Source organism: Micrasema longulum, unplaced genomic scaffold (assembly GCF_059751315.1).
Source record: "Micrasema longulum isolate JH-2025_06_02 unplaced genomic scaffold, ASM5975131v1 h1tg000823l, whole genome shotgun sequence".
Lineage (NCBI taxonomy): Eukaryota > Metazoa > Arthropoda > Insecta > Trichoptera > Brachycentridae > Micrasema > Micrasema longulum.
The window spans coordinates 1-21,447 of record NW_028278015.1 but is presented as its reverse complement, the minus strand read 5'-3'; the positions used below and the strand labels follow the sequence as shown (position 1 = coordinate 21,447).

Below are 21,447 nucleotides of genomic sequence, written 5' to 3'. Positions count from 1 at the left end.
AAAACGAAAGCCATTTTCAGAAAAAAATGTGCAAGTTTGGATTTTGTCTAAGGGAAGAGACCATTGCAGGAGACTGCTGCGAGATATTGCGTAGATTTATATACTACTAAACGTGTTGTCCAGATGATTATATATTGAAGTATATGTTTTTGTAATCATTTTTAAGTTTGCATTTTTTTAAATAATATGTTATATCTCAACTCAACACAAGGCTTTTGGCCTCATTGAGTTTGAGATACGTTATTATATTTTTTTTGTAAAATAAGGTGGCGTAAAAGCCATCACCTTATCGGAAGATGCCATAACTTTTACTAATGGCGGCAAATGTTAGTTAGCTTTGACATTTGTGAAGTAAACAGATACAGAATTCACGTCAACAAGACATGAATAATTCGTCGTTGTTGTTGGCGCAGCGTGAATTTAGGCGCAGATTTCCTGGTCGTCCAACACCAACTGGATAAGCACTACGGCGTTTAGCCGCTCGCCTAGAAGTGTATGGGACAACATGAGATGCTGCCAGGTCTGGCCGGCCTCGGAGCAGCCGTTCTGATGAGAATATCTCGGCTGTGGCTGAAGATGTCGCAGAGGATCCCGGAGTATCAACCAGACAACGTGCCACGTACTCGGGCATCAATCGGCGGTCTTTACAGGGAATTTTGGGATTGGATAACATGTGGTTCCAACAGGATGGATCAACGGCGCATACTGCACGAGCCACAACCAATATCCTGAAGGCTGTATTTTTGGATCGCTTAATCTCTCGTTTTAGTGATTTGCACTGGCCGGCAAGATCTCCCGATTTGACCGTTCCTGACTTTTTTGTGGGGTTTCTTGAAGTCAAGAGTCTACGCTAACAAGCCTCAGACTCTTAAAGCCCTCAAAGAGAATATCCGGCAAGAATGCGAGAACCTAGCGCTGGAAGTTGTGGAAATAGTGAAGAAATATGCCATAAATCGGGCCCTCGTGGTCATCAATTCTAGCGGCGGCCTCTTGGCCGATATCATTTTCTCGACTTGTTGGAAAAAAAGTTAAGATATCAAATAAACACAATCCAAAGGCAGAATATTTTTTTTTTATTCATAAAAAAAATTACAGGCAAAGAACATCGGATGACAACTTTTGCGCAACTTGTATATATGTATTTGTATGAATAAATAATAAAAATATACTCTTATATACAGAGTGTTCTTTAAACCCTGTCACATCCGAAACCACGATGATCAGTATGAACAAGTAGACATATTGGCACATTAAAATAAATTTTTAGAACGGATAAAATTTAAAAAAAAAAAAGATAAATAAAAAACAAATGGTTGCTTACTCTTGTAGGGGTAAGTATAAGTAAGCAACCATTTATTTTTTTTTAATATTTTTTTTTTTTAAATTTCGGTGTTCTAAATATTTTTTTTAAATATGCTAATATGTCTTCTTGCCCATACTGATCATCGTGGTTTCGGATGTGAAAGGGTCTAAAGAACTCTCTGTACATATATACTTAAAATAAGTTAATATACCACTGATTTTCTTAAATTGAACGGTTTGGGTAGGAAGAAAAAAATTGCCTAAGGCAATATGCCCGCCCTTATGCATATATATGTAAACTAAATATATATGTTAAATGTTTAAATAAAATTAAAAATAATTAAAAATACATTTAAAATGATAATATTTAGCAAATTTTTTTAGTTATTATACTTATTTTTTTAAAAAAGAAATCAATTGTTACATCAATTTATTTTGCGCGATTAGTCAGTTTCCTTTCGCAACTTGTGGAAAGAGAGCCAGATTTCACCAACAGCCCTATTGACAATGACGTTAGGGTCCACTTCTAACGGGCCGGGTTTGGTCCTGCTCGCGACCCGCAGTTCGAAGTTCCTGACGATGTGGGCGATGCAAGTCTTGGTGGTGGCCATCCCGAGACGCATTCCTGGAAATCAATTATCATGCGTTGGTAAAAGGCCCAAATAAAGAAAAAACTATGTATTTATATTTATATGTATTTACATTTACAGCAGAACTCCGTTTATCCGAATTCCAGTCATCCGGATTGCAGAATACCCAATTAGTTATTAGAAAATAAAAAATAAAAGATATACCTATTTTTAATTAAAATTTAATATCACATACTACGAATACTAATAAAAATATGAGAAAAAGATTTAGAAAAATTAATTTTATTTCCGAAATCAATATGGATATTGTAGAGAAATGTTTTCATACATAACCTTTAAAATCAAATTGTTAAAAAATATGTCTCTACAAAAACGTGACACGTTTGACCTTGACAATAATTATTGTGACGTCTAGTTTCTAGACGATGTTCTATTATAAAGGATGTTTTTACACTAGAATAATTCATAGTCCCTGGACTGGTATCTGAAGCGTAAGACTAATCATCTTCATATAAGATACGCTGCGTACCGGTGACGTGCCCTATGCACCATTAGGTGCGGAAAGGGAATGATGATGATGATGTTTGAGCACGGAGAAGACCAAGAATGTTCACCTGCACATTCGTTATAATATTCCAATGTAATTTTCCTTACCCACGCAGATCCTGGGCCCCTCCCCGAAGGGCATGAAGGCGTACTTGGGCGCGCCCCCGGACGCGCCCTCCGCGAACCTGTCGGGCAGGAAGAGTTCGGGCTGCGGGAAGTAGCGCGGGTCCACCTGCGGGGCGTAGCTCGGCACCGTGACGGCCATGCCGACCGGCACGGTGAAGGGCGCGCCCCCCCCGCCGCCGCCGGCCGGGGGCAGCGTGAAGGGGCGCGTGCACACGCGGTTGATGGTGAACACGGGCGGGTGCATCCGCAGCACCTCTGGAAGTACAACATTTTATATATTTACACCCCTAACTTAACGGAGTACGAAAGTACTTGCAATAACGGAAATGCTAGGAAGCCCAATGAGGAAGTTCCGTTTTTTTTTTAAATTTGTTAATAGACTTATACCCGTATGCAGAGACAAAACTTAAGGTGAGGAAAGTACATTCTAATCTCAAATGCGGAGAATAATCCGAAGGTAAAGACAATAGAATGTACTTTCCTCACCTTAAGGTTTGTCTCTGCATACATAAACTCAAACTAAGCTATTTTTTTATGGTGTTATAAAGTTTTGTATTTTTAAAATTACTTTGCGTGCAACGTCTCAAGTTCTCTTTTCCTTCTTCTCGAAAAGTTCTGCTGATTCGTCAGTTGACTTGCCGTAAACCGGAAATCTATCACAACTCTCTTGTCATTGGTTGATTTGGAAGAACTAGTGACGTCTTGCGATGTAGTTCGTTTTTATTATAATCAATTATTTTTTATACATTTTCATGAAACTTCGCCTTTTACCGGATACATTTTATATATATACAATTTTCCGTTCTCATCGGGAATCGAACCCGAATTTGCTCGTGTTTAAGTCAAGCATATTAAACACTACACCACGGAGGCCGCCAATCCGTTTCGATCGGGCAGATTCTTTTACCGATATGAGATTCCCACGTATGTAAAAAAATAATATATTCAAATACACCGATTATCAATAATATTCTATTTCAGGCTTATAATGCTTTAATATCAAACAATTAAAACAACTTTTTTTGTACGTCTAAATGTTTATAGACAAAGAAGCGTTGCCTAGTAGGTGAAATAATTCAGCCAGATGATTCTCACCCGAATCAATAGAGGTTTCAGCTCTTTGACTTCACAAAGAGTTTAAGAAAAGTGAAACATACCCAAAATATGCAAACTGAAATATTATTTCAGTTTTCTTTATTATTTTATTTTTGAGTTAAATTCATAGTTTACATAATTTACTGTCTGTATAAAATATATGTCCAAAGGTGGAAAACTATAAATGGCTCATAAAGTTGTTATATAATATGCATTGATTTATATAATACATAAGACATGCCCCATAGAGTAAAATATGTTTAAAAACAGTAACAAGCAGTGAGTTTACACCAGGGCTGCATTCAACGAGAGTCCATATGCTACCGAAAATTGAAAGATACTCCTTTTACCTACATAAAAAAGTTTGTATTTTAACGTTTACAATCAACATCACATTGTAAAACGAGGCTAGCACAGAGACATGCATATTTTATAGGCCCAAATTAAAAAAAAAAAAATTACTGATAATATTTTATGATCCCAAATTTTGAAAGTTTTCCCTTCTTTTAAAAAACACGCACTATCCTGGATTCAAACTAAAGATATTAACTTTTTTTTTCTATGAAATATTTTGTTGTCCTGTAATAATAAGGAATATTTTTATGTTTTTTTTATCAATATTTTTATTTCCTTTTTTTAATTACCATAAAATAAAAAGTACCTTATAATATTTTACAGAATATTTTTTTTCTCTTTCTTATATTATACAAAAATATTATACCTGTCTATTTATTATAGGAGCAAAAAATCATAAACATTTCTTGTATACCCACGAACAGGCCATGTCTATGTGGGATTTTTTTGTTTACTATTTTTACTGACAAAATGTATTTCATTGCCATGTGATTATCCTTTTTTTTTTTATATACTTTGTTTTACCTCTTATGTATATTGTAAAAAAAAAATTTTTTTTTTTTAAATATGTTTTTGGTGGATTCAGATTCATTCCTTATAATTTCTACCCATTTATTACTATCCACTGAATGATTAAGGACGAAAAGATAATATTAACTCACCTTTATTATATTTTAAAAATGAATTCCTATCAGTGCATCACTGTAACTAAGAAGAGCTTCGCAATTGCCCCGCTAGGTGTAGTTTGACGTTTACAAAAAATAATATTTATCAACAATGTTCTGAGATTTTGCAAATTTTTGTAGACAAGAACTGGATTATTTATTTTATTTTATTTTATTTTATTAGGTAATTCAACAAAGATACATACTAGAAAACATACAATTTAAAGCATTCGTCGAAATAATTTAACATGCAAATATATCTTCAATTATAGAATTACACAAAATAGATTTATACGTTAAGTTGTAATACATATTTTTTAATATTTTTGTTTATACAGGATACAATGCAATAAAAAATAAGTTGTACGTGTATACTTATTGAATAGGATTTATTCCTAAGAGATTATTCGCAAAAGCTGAGAGAGTATCATGAAAAATGTCAATTTTATTGTTTCGGCAGTATATATTATATTCCCGACACATGCAGGCCATAGGTGTGTGTCCACTAGGGATCTGTTAACATTAACATATTACAACAGAGTGGGAGAACATTTTAGAAAAATATTATATAGGCAGAATGCTGATTTTTGATAAACATAATTTACAGGAATAACCCGCTAAGCCTCTATTTTAAGGCTTGTCTGCAGTTAAAATACAGGGGACATATCTCCTAGCACTCCATAGAAGGAGGTAATGAAAAATCACCACAACACCCCTACTAATTGAGAAAAAATATTTCAATGAGTTTTTTCTAGCAACTGGCGGGAATCGAACCCACGATACCAGTTCACAGTTTTTTAACCAACTGTGCCACGGCGCCTGTCAAATGTTACACAATGTGTAAAGTGGCCACTTAAACCGTTAAACTTAAAATGTTACACAATGAGTAAAGCGGCCACTTAAACCAGCCAATGACAGGTCATAAGCCATGTAGATGCCTAGATATCTGCATTCCCTTCTTTAAAATTTTCTCCATCTCTGTTGTAATATGTTAATAATATTTATATTTGAATATGAATTATTTTAAGCTTTGTTAATCACTGTTTCACAATTCTTTTTATAATGTTTATCCGAAAGGTTTTTACACGTTTTCATGACAAAAGTAGCCATTTTTATTTCGATTCTAAACGTCACGCCTAGCTGGCGGTCGAAGAACGACTAAATACGCGTTGGGCATGACTGAGTGTTTGGGCATAAGTTAGGTGTCATAATTTTTGAGGGTTCAGGGCATGTTTATGTAATAATAGGTCAATAATTATAATATATAAATATTTTTTAGTAAAGCTGTTGTTTTCTCAAAATAAAATAAATAAATAAATATGGATGTTTAGACATGGGCAGAATGGTGAATTAACATATTACAACAGGGATGGAGAATACCTTAAATAAGGGAATATGGAATTCTAGGCATTTACTGGGCTTATGACCTGTCATTGGCTGGTTTAAGTGTAAGTGTAAAGTTGCCACTTAAACCAGCCAATAACAGGTCATAAGCCCTGTAAATGCCTAGAATTCAATATTCCCTTAATTAAGGTATTCTCCAGCCCTGTTGTAATTTGTTAATCTTAATGACTCCCGAGGGGGTAAAATCCAGTCTTTTGTCCACGAACGTTTGGACAAACTCAAATATTGTAATGGTGAATGGTATAAGGTATGTAAAGTGCCCTCCTAAACCTGTAAATGGCAGGTCATAAGCCCTGTAAATACCACGTCTGTTTTAATCTGTTTAACAAATCAATTTTATTTAAATACCTAGAGTGATCATCTCCAGGTAGGGCATAGTGGTGATATGCTCGAAGGTGAGCTGACCATCATTGGTGGCCGCCGCTTTCTCCAGTTCCTCTCGCAGCCTGCTCTGGATGTGGGGGTTGGACGCCAACTGGAACAACATGATGAATAGTTTAATCACCATTGTTGCAATTATAATTTTTACGGCAAATACCACAAAAACATAATGTTTCATACAAACCTCAAATAGAGTGAAGGAAATGAGTCCACTGGAAGTTTCTACACCGTCGGAAAGGAATCCGAAAGCTCTTCCGGCCACCTCCAATTCATCAACTAAAAAATAGGACTGCACATTACATGATGTAGATACATTATTTACAAAAAGTTATTTAACAAATTACAACAGGGATGCAGAAAACTTTAGAGAAGGAAATGTGGAAGTCTACGTATTTACAGGGCTTATGACCTGTCATTAGCTGGTTTAAGTGGCCACTTTACACACTGTGTAACATTCACCATTCTGCCCATGTTTGAACATCCACATTTCCTCAACTCTTCCACCTGTTGACTTTTGTGAAGTAAAAGAGCTGAAACTTTTATCACGGGGGTGAGACTCATCCGGCTGAACCCCCAGTGAGGTCACATTATTTTTACTATTAATTATAGTTTGTAAGCGAAAAATATGAATAAATAAATAAATAAAATCACCTATTAGGCAACGCCTGAAAACAATTTTCATACTTCTTCTTTTACCAGGTAGTTAATTCAACAATGTTTGAGTATGTCAAAATACTTGAATTGAGAAAGGAATATGGAAGTCTAGGCATTTACAGGGCTTAGCCCTGTTAAAATAAATTAAAATTATTATGATTTACCCAAATATTTCAACTTTGGGGGGGGGAGGTGGGTGAAGGGCGTCTTCAACGAGTTGTAAATAACTCGTCCGCCTCACGGTTTAACAGTCAGTGCGTTTGCCTACTATGCAAGAGGTCTCGGGTTCATGAAAACATGACATGGTTGACATGAAAAAAATATTTTTAAATGCGTTTGTACGCTGAAATATTTCATAGTCCCTGGACTGGCACTCGAAACGTTCAAGGAAATTTTATTATACACGGGGTTACGTTTCACACAGTACCTTGTAAAAAAAAAAGAACTTTATTCAATAGAAATATCACATACTACGAATACCGATAAAAATACATAAAATGAATTAAGAATAATTAATTGCATTTTCGAAATCAATATGGATATTGCGGAGAAATGTTTTTCATACATAACTTGAAAAAGGAAATTATAAAAAAATATGTCGCTAGAAAAACGCGACATGTTTGGCATTGATAATTGTGACGTCAAGATTCGTGACGATGCTCGATAAAAAATTTAACCGTTAGGAATAAAGTTCAAAATTAACATGAATCGTGATGTATTAGGGGCGTGGCCAATGCGATGACCGTTTTTGCAGGAATTCAAAATTACAAAATTAAAAATATGTTTTATGTTACTAAGTAACAAAATAAAAATAAAAATAAAAATTCTCGACAATATTTCAGAGACCCTTATTACTTTAAAAATGTTTTTAAAAAAACGTGATATTTCCCTATCGTTTACTATTTATTGTATTACGTGTTAACATAAGATATGTCCGCTTTTTTACAAATTACATTACAATTACAAACAAATGCGAAAAGTAAAACAAAATGGTAAAGGTTCACGTCATTCGAAAGAAAATTTTCTGCTCGTCAAGATGTTGTGTTTGCTTTTACGTTACGTATCACCTTTTTGCAATAATAAGGTGTTATCTTGAAAAATGCAATTTCACAGGAAGCCACTTTAAACATTGATAAAAATATAAAATCCCAACCGATGTTTTTTTTTACTGAACCGACCGATAAAACTAATTTCTTCGTTTGTTTTAGTCTCTTTCACACAAACTTTGACCACAGAACAGCGTCTCTGTCTTTCTTGTTATACGTTCTATTCTCGGGCTCTTTCTTATCCAGCAAAACAGATTTATTTCGCATTGCAAGGATAAATGTTTTTTGCATTAAAATCCAACTCATTAATACAAATTTTACTTTCCAAATCTGGTGTGAAAATTTTCATTTGAAAGTTATGAAAAATAAAACTTCATATTTTAAAAAAATAAGAGAAACACATAATAATTATATCAAGTCTTGTATCCGATGTAGACTCGGGTTACATCATAGTCACACAAGAGTTAACAAAAAATATTGATCTTAAATCTTAGATGTAGTTGGTACAGGAATAACGTACCTATTTATACGTCATTTGTTTAGTAAAGGAAAACATTTTTTTTTTAAATATTACTAAGCACCTTTATCTCCTTTCATCAGGATTTCGAAGAAGTCGTTTTTCACAAATCCATTTTCCTTTCGGATCGCGATAATATTTCTTGCAATATTTAGCAGTTCTTTTTCATATTCCTTCTTAATAAACCTGAAAAAATAATTTATAGGTAAAATCACTGCAACATGCGACAATAAATAAATATGTTTATTTTTAAAAATAAACCACACCCTTGACATATAATACATAAACATGCCCTCCCCTATAAAGTTAAATATTTTTAAAAGTAGTTACAAAAAAACGTATCCATAGTTACAAAGTAATGTTCATTTACACCAGTAGATCACTAACAAATAACTATCGACGTGATAACAATTTCTCACCGTGGTTGTTTATCGTATTCGCGATCACAATGGAACATCCGTGAAACCCTAATATTAAATGTCAAAATATTTACTTTTCGTGACGTATAATCCTGCTGCGCAATCACATATTTGAGTTTCACCGGTGTAAATATGGAAAATATTCCAAAACTGCTATTTGTATTTATATATTTATCATGCTATTTATTGCATTTAGCCGACGGTTGGTAAGCCAAATGTCAAGAAAAGCAGTCGCCGTAGTAATTGTAATTTAATTTTCACTTTTTTGTATTAGATACTCCTTATTTTTTGCAAATGAAATATATTGTATTATTTTTTATAGTAAACGCCGATTTTTTGCCAATGAACTGTAGTTATTTACGAGGAAAACAAAAAACTAACCGACACGAGCGTTGACTTAGAGATTACACACGCGTCGACTTATGACTGCGATAACTTAAGCATGTTCATTGTGATTGCTTAAACCCTTAGCATGTTTTTAAGCATGTCGATAGTTATTTGTGATTCAGCAACTGGAGTGGTATTCTGAACGCTATAGCACGCGTAGATAACGATTTTTTAGCGAGTATTTACGTACTCTATAACTTATATTATGTTTGTAGGATTTGATCGTTGAGGGTTGGAGCTCCTACTCCAGCTAGAGATTAACAGAAGACACGAGGTTGCATGGTGAATAAATAAGTAATTGAATTATGTCACGCGAGTGTAACGGAGATGAGGTGCTAAAGTAACTGCACTTGAACTACATGCTAGAACTGGGTGACTGATTGAACTGGACTGAATTTTACTAGACTGGGCGTTGACTGCGCCCTGTGGTCTCTTTATGGGCCACATCCCTTTGTTCTTCATATCTCTATAGTAGGGACGATGTTAATGTACTGCAGGACGTTGATCTTGTGTTTTACAGAATGTAATGCATTTAATTCAATAGAAAACGCTGACTTGCTTCATCGGTCGTCGCACTATAATTTCAGGTGAATTTTTTAGCACGTGTGTGTGTGTGTCATCGATCGTGGACTATAAACCTCACATGTGAAATGTATAAAATGTATATTATGAAGTGTTAAATAAATCAAATAAAGAATACGTCATCGTTTTTACTTTTATTAAAGAAATCTCTAGAGGGCGTCAGCGTATTTGTGTACAAAATTTTGAACATCCTGAATACATTAATATTTTTTTCGTTTCGAGGATTCAAACACGGTAATTAAAGTTACCTTATTTTGAAGAAGGTGTGTATCCACGGGGCTATCATGTAAGAGAGATTCAATAAACCTTCCCAGAAGTCGGACACGAAGATTGAGGTGGCAATCTTCTTGAAGATGTTCTTTTCGTCCTCGAACGAGTTCAGCTGCAAACCCAGCACCGACGTCACGATTACGTCAGTGAGATATTTCAAAGCCAGCTGTAATCATAATTATTAAATTACAAAGGACCTTAATGGAAAATAGGGACTTTAAAAATCAAAAAGCATCGTCTTCATCAATATTGAATATAAGATTTACTTGGAGCAGGTTATTTTAGGGAGACCAAGGAGTCACCAAACTTGATTGGTAAAAGAAGCGATCGAGATTTATAAACATCCCGACAGTATTATTAATTTTAAGAAAGATAGGCTGGAGGTTGGGCATATCCAGAGACCAATATACGTATCATTATATTAGCTTAAATATATTAGCGAATTGTACCTGCAGAGATTTACGAACAAAGAAGTAATAATGATCTCCTGTACAAAACAATCAAAACTCTGCCTGTTCGAGGACTACTGTAGTTTTGCACCATTTTGGAACAATTTCATAGTAATACATTCAAGTTTCCTCTCAAACATAACCATAATACACGCTTCACGTCAAATGATGGCTTGGTAGTACCAAAAGTATGTAATAAATATGGAAATAGAACTCTCAAATATTTAGTACCTAGAATTTTTAATTTATTACCAAAAGAACTTAAATTTAACTCACATTGTAACAAGAGCAAAATAAGAAAGTGGCTACTCGATCAAGAGTTTATATATGAATAGTAGCTTAGGTGTAAATATTTTATTTTTTCATATATTTTCTTGTATTTAAAAAATATATTTATATATTATTATTTGTATAAACATGTTTATTCTGATCTTTCCGGCTGTTAATTTTTATATGTTATTCATTGTTTTTATAAATTTAAATAATATTATTAAGTCAGTATAAATATAATCTTCACCAACAAGCTACAAAAAATGGCTTGGTGGGATTTTAGTTTTAGTAAAAAATATAACAAGTGAAATTTTTTTAAATTGTAAAAATGTATAATTATGCTATTAAATCAAAATAAATCAAATATCTTCTCTTCAAAACCGTCGAAATAAATCCGACCTTCTATTCCTATCTTAAAGAGCTCAATAAAATTAAATATTCCAACTAGAAACCTCAGACAAAACTTACTCTTTCATACCGATAACCATAGAACTAACTATGGTTTTTATTCCCCTATGCCCAGAATTCTGCCAGCAAACATACCAGTCTTGATTTCTTTGAGAACAAGTTGTCTTCTTTCAAACGATCACTTAATCAAATTCAATTATAAACACCTTTCTCCCGCTTCCACTCCCACCAAGTTTACTATTTACCATTGTGTCTTTCTACTTTCCTTTATAATAATTTTCTATGTATAAATATGTCCTTAAAAATGCCCATTGGGCGTATATTTAAATAAATAAATATAAACAGAGATGATCGTATGCGATTCAAATCATTCCGTTCCTCAGTAAGAAAGAAATTACATAACAGCGTAGACTGTGAAACGACACAGATTTTAGATTAACAAGCTATATTATAAAAAATGACTGTGACACAGTACAAATCCACATGTTAAAGGATTTAGCTCTTTTACTTCACAAAAGTCAACAGATGGAAGAGTTAAGGAAATGTGGATGTTAGTGTGTAAAGTGGCCACTTAAACCAGCCAATGACATGTCATAAGTCCTGTAAATGCCTAGACTTCCATATTCCCTTCTCAAAAATGTTTCCCTCTCCGTTGCAACAAATTATAAGAATATCATAGTTTTGAAAAAAATTACATGCTGGCACACATGTTCACACCCATAACGATTTATTGAGACTCAAATGAGTGTAAATACACTAAACAGTTTATTGAGACTCGTTACCCGAAACTATTCATGGAATTCCATTTATCCGAAATATTATTTGAGAGATTATTTTACACAAAACCATTTAAACCCAAAAAAATAAAACTTGCTTACCAAAAACTGTTTATGGACCCAAAACTATTTATGGACTTACATTTACTCAAAACTATTTATGGACTTACATTTACTCAAAACTACTACGTCCAATTACATAAACCAGTTTATTGAGGTTTATTTACATAATTGTTCATTATATTTTGAATTTTTCTTTTCGTTTACTATATTTTTTTCTTTGAATTTTACAAAAAGTATACATAAATTACAAATATAAAAAAACCATTACATTTACAAAAAAAAAATCCCACAAAGGCATGGCTTGTGTGGGGGTATACATTTTATTTGAAATTGAAATAAAGGCTACTGGAAGAATACGATAGATATCAAAAAGTTTCAAAAAATAGTGCTAATATTATTTATTAGAACATAATTTTTTTGTCACTACAAATGAGAAAATTATAGTCAAATTATGTATTCTATTCATTAAAAAAGGAGCTAGTTAAATCTGCTTTTTTTTATCCACAATTTCAACAAAAAAATATATTTAAAATTAAAGAATCTCTATTATATTGTCCTTATGAAATTCATTGAACAGTTTTGGGGCTTTGAAAAATGAGTGTCTTTGCCCGAGTTTGGATTTACGATAAGGGATTTCAAGTAAACTACTCAATCTTTGACTAGATCTATTAAAATTTTTAGGAGATAAATGTTGGCGCATGAAAACTTATTTTAGACATTGCTGGCAATAGATTTTTTGGAGCCTCGAAAATTCACCCTCCTGAAATAATTGGTTGGAGGGAAAAGTTGATTTTTATGATGTGTAATTTTAATAATTAGTTTTGGTACGGTTTCCAGAGGCTCAGTATGATTATTATAGGCTCTTCCCCATACAATTATTCCATAAGAAATAGAAGACTACATGAGCATGATAAACCATTTTTCTAGTGTTTGGATGAACATAACTAGTTAAACGTTTGAAAACAAAAGTCAAATATCTCAATTTGTCAACATTTTTTTCAATACGATTAGTCCATTAAATCTAACGTTACTCCCAAATATTTTATCGACTTTTCAGTTTACATTTTTTCTTAGTTATAACAAATATCACGGTTACAGTATTTATTAAAAAACATTAAGTTAAGGTCAGAAGAAGGGGCTATTTTTTGTTGTTAATGTCTTCTATTTACCATATAAAATATTTTAGACACACAGGTCATTTATAGAATATCAATTATTACTTACTGATAACAATTTATTGACCATTTATCTAAAACTGTTTTGGAATACCTTTTATATTGCATATAATATGTATTTTTTAAAATCAAATCGGTAGACCTCTCTGGCCTCCAGGGGTTCCCCCGGCCTCTCCGCGACGTGGGTTTGGAGGTACTTGACCATGACGTCAGAACTGTCCAGCATACCCGGGTATATGAGCTTCACCCTGCTGGCTGTCATACCAGTAGTCCACTGCATCCTCTTTATTTTCCATTCCTCCCCAGTCAGAGCAAATGGGTTAGCGGCCAATATAGGGTCTTGTTCTTTATCAACCTAGTAGGGAAAAACACTATTTATTATCATTATCGTATTAGTACACCAACCGCAGCGTATCTTAATCAATTATGTTACACGAAGGCAAGATGATTAATTTATCAGTCTTACGCTTCAGGTACCAGACCAGGGACTTACGGGTCATGGTGGCTTCATGAGCTACCTGCATCGCTTCAAGCTCTCAGAGATCGACAGCTGCCCATGCGACGATGAAACTCCTCAAGATGTCCCTCACCTGTTGATGCATCGCCCCTTTTTCAGCTTTCAAAGACAACAGCTGGAGGCGCGATGCAGAGGCCTGGGTGAAGATCGCTTGTTTGTCTTAGGCCTTAGGTAGTCGATTATATTTTTATTTATTAATTAAAAGTTCAAGTACAAAGAATAAGTACTTTATTGCTATAAGCCAGTGATTCCCAAAGTGGTCTATATCGACCCCCAGGGGTCTATGACAACCTGCAAGGGGTCTACGTCAACGAAAATAAAATTTGGGGGTCCAAGAAATGAAAATGGGGGTCTACGATTGTGGATCTCAGCATACACTGATATCTTATAATATAAAGACATGTACATTATTTATAATTTCCTTATAAGAAATTTTTAATTTCCTTTTCATCATCATACATACCTAGTGGAAAGGGGGTTCAGCGCTGTTACCAATCTCCTAACGAAAAAAAGAAAAGAAATTTTTAATTTCCTTTTCATCATCATATGTACCTAGTGGAAAGGGGGTTCAGCGCTGTTACCAATCTCCTAACGAAAAAAAGAAACAGACTGGACATCATTGGCCGAGGAGATTTAAGATTAAACCTGACAAAATTGATGCCAAATGTTGATAATTTATTATTAAAGAATCAGGTTCATCCTTCCCACTAAAAACATTGACTTATTGCTTAGTTTATTTTATATAACAGATACAAAATTTTATTTTGAGTAGTTTTAATTTAAATTCAATTAATAAATGTATAAAACTTAACATTTGTTTTAACTTTAAGTTTTTAACACTAAACTTCACTACAGTTAGAAATTTATGAAAAATCAATATCAGGTAAGTAGGGGGTCTACCAAAAACCGAAAAACATGGTGTAACGGACCGTTAGAAATGTGAATAAAATATGCAATAATATAGTTAGGGCCCCCGGTATCTGTAGGCTAAATGTTGGACCTACAATAAAGTATGAATATCACACTTTCGGGTCTGACTTTAGCGATACCGGGGTACTATAGAGTAGAAATATGTGTTACAGGCCCTAAAAAGGGCCTGAAGCTAGACGTTTGACCAATTATTGCCCTAAAGTGGGACTTTGCATTTGTGTAAACGAGACTAAGGACTGCCTTAAAAAAGGCATTTGTAAACGAGACTAAGGACTGCCTTAAAAAAGTCATTTTTGCAAACGAGACTAATGTTTGCCTTTAGAAAGGCATTTTGTAATTGATGTGGCGCGTGCGGCGGCTCCCAGCGAAGTGACCGAGCCGAGCGCCGGCACCTCCCTACTACTGGATCTACACCTTGGACTTGACCATCGCTTTACCCCAGGACTACGAACCAGTATCTTCCACCGACCTACGCAGTAACACCGGACTTGAGAGGAATTTTGAGACTTCATAACTTTCGGGATTTACGACCCCGAGAGCGACGACGGCAGCGAGACACGGCCAACACCTACCCCTTGCTACAGGATTGTGGAATACAGTCCAAACTGTTACTTGTACAGTACACATGGCAAGGGGTCTACAACACAAAAAAGTTTGGGAACCTCTGCCATAAGCAATATCTTCCAGCCAACCAAAAAACAGACAAGTCAAAAGGAGAGTTGGTCGAAAATTTCTACAAAAAAATCATCAATATATATCAAAAGATACATACATAAAATAATAATAACCTAGTTAATTAAAACTAACAGCTGTTTTTTAATTGGGAGATAAGGCTTGCACATATTGACTTTAAAAAGTACATTATGTTATACATATTAAGTGATGAGGAATGTGGGATCAGATAATGAGTTTGGAGGGAGAGAGAAAGAGGAACCAAGGAAAGAAAAAGGGATAAACATATATATTTAAAAAAAAACAGTAAAAATTTACCGAGTTCAAGATTCTAGGGATAATGTTTCAGGCGTTTCTTGAAGGTGGGTAGAGAAGGTGCATTTTTTATATGAAGAGGTAGCTCATTCCAAAGTCTAGCAGCTTGGACGGAAAAGGAATAGCTGATTAGATTATAGCCGCTAAAATAAATCCTAAATGAACTTACGTGGAAATCATTGGCCGCAAAACAGTTAAAATCTTTGACCATAACATCTTTGATGAGATCCAAGTCCCTTAGTACTAGTGTTGGGGTTCTCAGCTTGTAAAATCCAAAATATGCTGCGTCATTGAATTTTCTAGAGAAAAAATAAAACATATACCCAATACGTATAATTAAATATATCTGAATATGTATTACAAACGAGAAGTTGGTGGCATTTCAACTCGTGGGTAATTGCCTTCCTCGCTTTTCGCAAACGGACGGATTTTCTTTGTGATCGGACGTGAAAAATCCCATCTATAATAGGGAAATATCGCATACTACGAATACTGATAAAAATATACGAAATAGGTTTAGAATAATTCATTCTATTTTTAAAATCAATATGGATATTTTGAAGAGATGTTTTCACACGTAAGTGTAAAAAATAAATTCAAAAAAATTCGTTGTTAGAAAAATGCAAAGTGTTTGGCCTTGGAAATTTTGACGTCAAGATTCGTGATAATGTTTCAATGGCCAGGAACAAATAAACATGAATCGTGACGTACTAGGGGCGTGAGTAATGGAATGACTGTTTTTGCAGGAATTCAAAATTACAAATTTAAAAATACTTTTTATGCTACTAATAATTAGCATTAGTCGGCCTCGTGGTGTAATGGTCAACGCGTTTGCCTTCTATGCAAGAGGTCTCGGGTTTCGATTCCCGACATGGTTGAAATGAAATATTTATTCTAAAGGGTGTTTTCACACTAGAATATTTCATAATTCCTGGACTAGCGCCTGAAGCGTAAGACTGATCATCTTACCTTCGTGAAACAAAAAAAATTGATCAAGATACGCTACGATTGGTGTACCATGCCCTATGCACCATGGGTGCGGAGAGGGAATGATGATGAATAATTGGCAAAAAAAAAATATTACTTTAAGAATGTAAAAAAGAAATAGTGATTTTTCCCTCTTGCAAAAACAATTGACAACTGAAAACTAACGTCACGTCAAGTCTATCCAGTCACATCGATGTCAATGATGGCGTCGTTGAAATTACAGATCCAATAAATTATCCGGGATAGTAAATAAACAGTAACAAAAACATTACGTAAAACACGAATATAAATTGGATCTGTAATTTAAATTATACTTGTTATAGTTCTACATTATCTCTGCATTATCTTTGACACAAACATCGACGTGATTGGACGGACCGGACGCGACTTTAGTTTTCAGTTGTCAATTGTTTTTCAATTCCTTTGAACGTTCCTCATTTAAAAAATAGAAAAATGGTCACAACCAGAAATAGCTAAGATGGTTAAGTAGGTTCTTACATGAAAATAATATTATGGTTTAAAGACATGAACTGAATACTCAGTATTTCGAATTTGATCTTGTGAATATATTATACAGTTCATAATGGAGTTCTGGTACCAACCCTAATGTATGGAAGCGAAGCATGGAGTTGGAAAAAAAGGGACGAAAGTAGACTGTATGTATTGTAGTGTATAGTATAGTGTATGATAGGTGCCCTAATGTCGAAATTAGAGCAGAATGCAAGGCTGAGTTAAGCATTATCGACAAAATTAAGAAAGGTCTTTTGCGATGGTTCGGTCATGTGGAGCGAATGAATGATGAAAGAACGGCTAAAAAGATTTATGATGCGAATGTGTCTGGTTGTAGAAGTCGAGGAAGGCCGAGAAAGACATGGCATGATCAAGTACAACAAATTCTTGAAAGTGGTCATGTGAAAAGTCGGAATAATCGACGTGCGTGCATGAGAAGATGTATTAATGTGAAGGAAGCAAAGGAAGTGTGCCAGGACAGAGTGGTGTGGCGTTCTATCCTCTCTGCCTACCCCTCTGGGGAAATGGCGTGATGGTTAGTTAGTTAGTTAGTTAGAATATATTATGCTATTTTTTCAATCATAGGCCTCGGATCGCATTATTAGACAAATAAAGCAAAATGTCCGTTTTTATGATTATGATTTCTTCCAGAATCTTCCCGTATAAACTCTTTTTTCTGATTCAGGGCGTTTGCTTACTGTGTATTAGGTCGCCCTTGAGAATGAATGGAATCGAAAACTCTCCATTTGTTAAAATTTTCTTGCGATATGTGGTAATCCTTTTTTCTCTCTGACCATGCATGTGTTCACTTTCGATGATCTATTGATCATCTATATCTCTTATTTTATTTTCTGCACCGCGATGAAGAGAAAAATAATAAGTAGGTATTATTATTACCGTAATAAATTTAAATTCATATTTTAAAAAAAGTCATGATAATATTTTTCAATTCCTTTAAACGTACTGTTTCATTCTCGACTATAATTCGTTAAATATAATATTTATTATTTGCTGACCAAATTTAAATGACTTGGAGAATATATTTATAGGTTACCTTAAATCTAATTGTTTTTTACATTGCTAAAATAATTAAGTTAACATAATGTCTTTTATTATTATGGATAACTTATAAAGCGCCAAGAGTCATGAATATTGATTTTGATTTGTATTATGAATAACTAATATAGCGCTTCCGAGATCCTAATTATTCAAGCTCTTAACCCCGTAGGACCAATATAATTAGGCCATGAGGACAAATTCACTAAGGCCCACAGGGCAGATTAAATTAGGCCCGGAAGGCGGAATTTACTATCATTTAACAGTGTTAATCGCTTACTACCGAACTTCAAACCATTTGACTGTCTTGGCTTGCAATATTGCCCTAAATTCGAATGTTTCTATCCAAGTTTCAGTTTTTTTTTTTTTAGTCTGTATTCAAAGACGTATACAGTGTGTAATTATATTTCCAGGAGTACTGTATTTTGCACAAACAAAACAAACAAGTTGAACATTTTCATTATGTCGTGATTTACAATCTCAAAAGCCTTATGTGTTCAAAAGAAATGAAGAAATTAGTCGTCAAAAACGACACAAATATACTTTATTCGGCTCGCAACCCGCCTAGGAATTGCTGGAGCAGAAATACGATACATTTGTTTTACAAATGCCTAAAAATATTCCGTTCTGTGCCGAGTGTCGGCGTTATGTAGCAATTTTGTTTTGTAATGTGCTTGCTGACGCCTGCTCGTTCACTTATAAATATTATTATTTGTTTATATTTATGTCCACATTTCACGCGCCTGCCACTAGGCCACTTGTAAAGCGTTCTTGTTTATACGAAGGCGTGGCTCGGCAGAGGACGGTAGGTACAATTTACGTATTTTTATAATCGGTACTATGAGTAAACTGTTAATTTTATAATTTTAGTCGGCATATCCCATGAAAATAATTCTCAATTTAATATGTATTTTTATCCTCTGCTTTAATTAAACTTTAAATTATGTGACGTTCTAATTTTATGAACAAGCATATCAATTATTTATTTATCTAAGTACTCATTTTTTTTCGAAAATACACATGTTAAAATACAACTGGCTTATAACAAATAACATTTTAGAACGAATTATTTCATATGGTAATTGCTTACTTGTACAGATCGCAATAAATTAATCCATAATGTTTTTGACCCGTGAGCGCCTCTTTGAAATTTCCAAAGAAAATTTTTGGCTCTTCGTGGGGTATCCCGTGCTTTTTCCAATAATTATTATTCCACGTAAAGAACAAGTAAACAGCAAAACCGAACAGTAATACTGCGCCGAAGAGTATAAAATACATTGCGTTTAAATAATAATTATAAACTTGTCTGTTATTTCAATTAGTTATTTTTAAAACAAGAGCGGGTGATGTTATTTCATCGAAAAGCAAACTCGACTGATCTCCAATCTTCAAATCAATTCACTCGCACTAGAGAAGCACAAACACAAATGCAGATATATACGCACAGTTCACATTTACTCATAGTTGTACATAAATGCTCATTATGTCATTTATTTATAGGTTGCTCCAAATGTTATTGACGCCTCGCAATGTAAGAGTGAAGTATGAACGGGATTTAAACGAAAGTTAAGGAAATAATTAAATAGAAGTCAATATTGACTAAATGTGGGAACGATTCAAATCGTGTCTGTGTGAATCGACTAAGAGTGCATGCGGAATGGCGTCCCGAAGAGGAAAAAAAGGAAAGCATGGATGGTATTAAAGACCTTGTAAAAGACAAAAAGGATGCATGAATGAAGCTTATAGCAATTAATGACACCAATAGCAGTGAGTATGAAAGAACGAAAAGTAGTTACAGCGTATGCAAGAGGTTGGTTAAGAATGGGGTGAAAAAACGCAAAATACGACTAAACGAAGAGGAAGGTATAACAATATAGACTCATTTTCACGAACATAAAAAAAAGTTTTTTGGATAGAGGTGAAAAAACAAAGAACTCTTCCGAAAGTGAAAATATAGAAGCGATTAAAAAAAAATAATAACGAATGACGAAGGAGTGAAAGAGAGATGGATGGAATACTTTATGGAAGTATACGAAATTAGTGAGTGTCCCTGGGCAACAGTTTGGTTGTGCAGAGAAATATACGAGTGATGATATCGTACTACATGTCAGATAAGCCTAATAGAAATAAAGAGTGCGCTGAAAAATATGAAAAATGGTAAATCCGTTGGGAATGATAAGGTCGCTGTGGAATATCTGAAGAGTGGTGGCCAGATCATGGGCTCATGGCTGCACAGACTTTTCAATATTTGCCTAAAGGAAGAACATACGCCTTTGGATTGGAGGGAGGCAGTTGTCATTCCTTTATATGAGGGAAAGAGGTCTCGTGCGGAGTGTGGAAACTAAAAGTCTTCTAAATTTTGTCGTAAACTGTATGGGAAAATTTTAATCGAAAGTGTAAGAAAGGTGATGAAAGGTAAAGAGTGGGAGGTGTTAGGAGCCTTTATGAGTAGACGTGAATACACGGATCAAATTTTTGCTCTGCGAATGCTAACAGAGAAGTTTTTGGAAAAAACTCAGAAACTGTTCTGCGCATTTGTTGATTTGCAAAAAGCTTATGATAAAGTAGATGGAATGAAATTGTGGGGCGTGTTGGAATAGTATGGAGTAAACAATAAACTTATGAGTGCAGTATCCTCTCTCTATGAAGAGAGTTCAGCGTGTGTAAGAGTTAATAAGGATTCACATCTTGGTTTGCGATCTCAAAAGGCGTGAAACAGAATGTGTAATGTCACAGTGGTTGTTTAATCTAAACATGGACAGCTGTATGAAAGAGATAGAATGTATGGGTATTGAAGTAAAAATTGATATTTTTTCAGTAAGCTGCTTGTTGTATGCTAATTGTAGTTCTGTTGGCAAGCAGCAACGAGGATTTGCAAAAAATAGTCTTTAGAATGTATGATGGAGAGCGAGTTGGTGATGAACGAAAGTAAGTCAAAAGTGATGGTATTTGAAAATGGAAGTGAGGTTACTGACTACATA

General features: G+C 34.3%; 1 protein-coding gene across 1 annotated transcript; it reads right to left on the bottom strand.

Moving 5' to 3' along the window:
- Positions 1 to 1,606: 1,606 nt before the first annotated feature.
- On the bottom strand, positions 1,607 to 19,840 carry LOC148278820 (cytochrome P450 6j1-like). Its single transcript, XM_088230836.1, has 9 exons — positions 19,557 to 19,840; positions 16,083 to 16,212; positions 13,622 to 13,834; positions 10,317 to 10,504; positions 8,745 to 8,866; positions 6,648 to 6,739; positions 6,431 to 6,557; positions 2,547 to 2,819; positions 1,607 to 1,927 (listed from the first exon to the last, which is right to left on the bottom strand). The coding sequence occupies exons 1-9, from the start codon at positions 19,742 to 19,744 to the stop codon at positions 1,746 to 1,748; spliced, it is 1,515 nt and encodes a 504-aa protein (XP_088086962.1). The 5' UTR covers positions 19,745 to 19,840; the 3' UTR covers positions 1,607 to 1,745.
- Between the last annotated feature and the right edge of the window lie 1,607 nt (positions 19,841 to 21,447).

Bases quoted from the DNA above. Each gene is read 5' to 3' on its own strand.
- LOC148278820 (XM_088230836.1), bottom strand. From the start codon at position 19,744: ATGTATTTTATACTCTTCGGCGCAGTATTACTGTTCGGTTTTGCTGTT. The intron at 6,740-8,744 runs GTGCTTAGTAAT...CCTATTTTTTAG, and splicing joins CCTGATGAAAGGAGATAAAG to TTGATGAATTGGAGGTGGCC. The intron at 6,558-6,647 runs GTTTGTATGAAA...ATGTTGTTCCAG, and splicing joins TTTCCTTCACTCTATTTGAG to TTGGCGTCCAACCCCCACAT.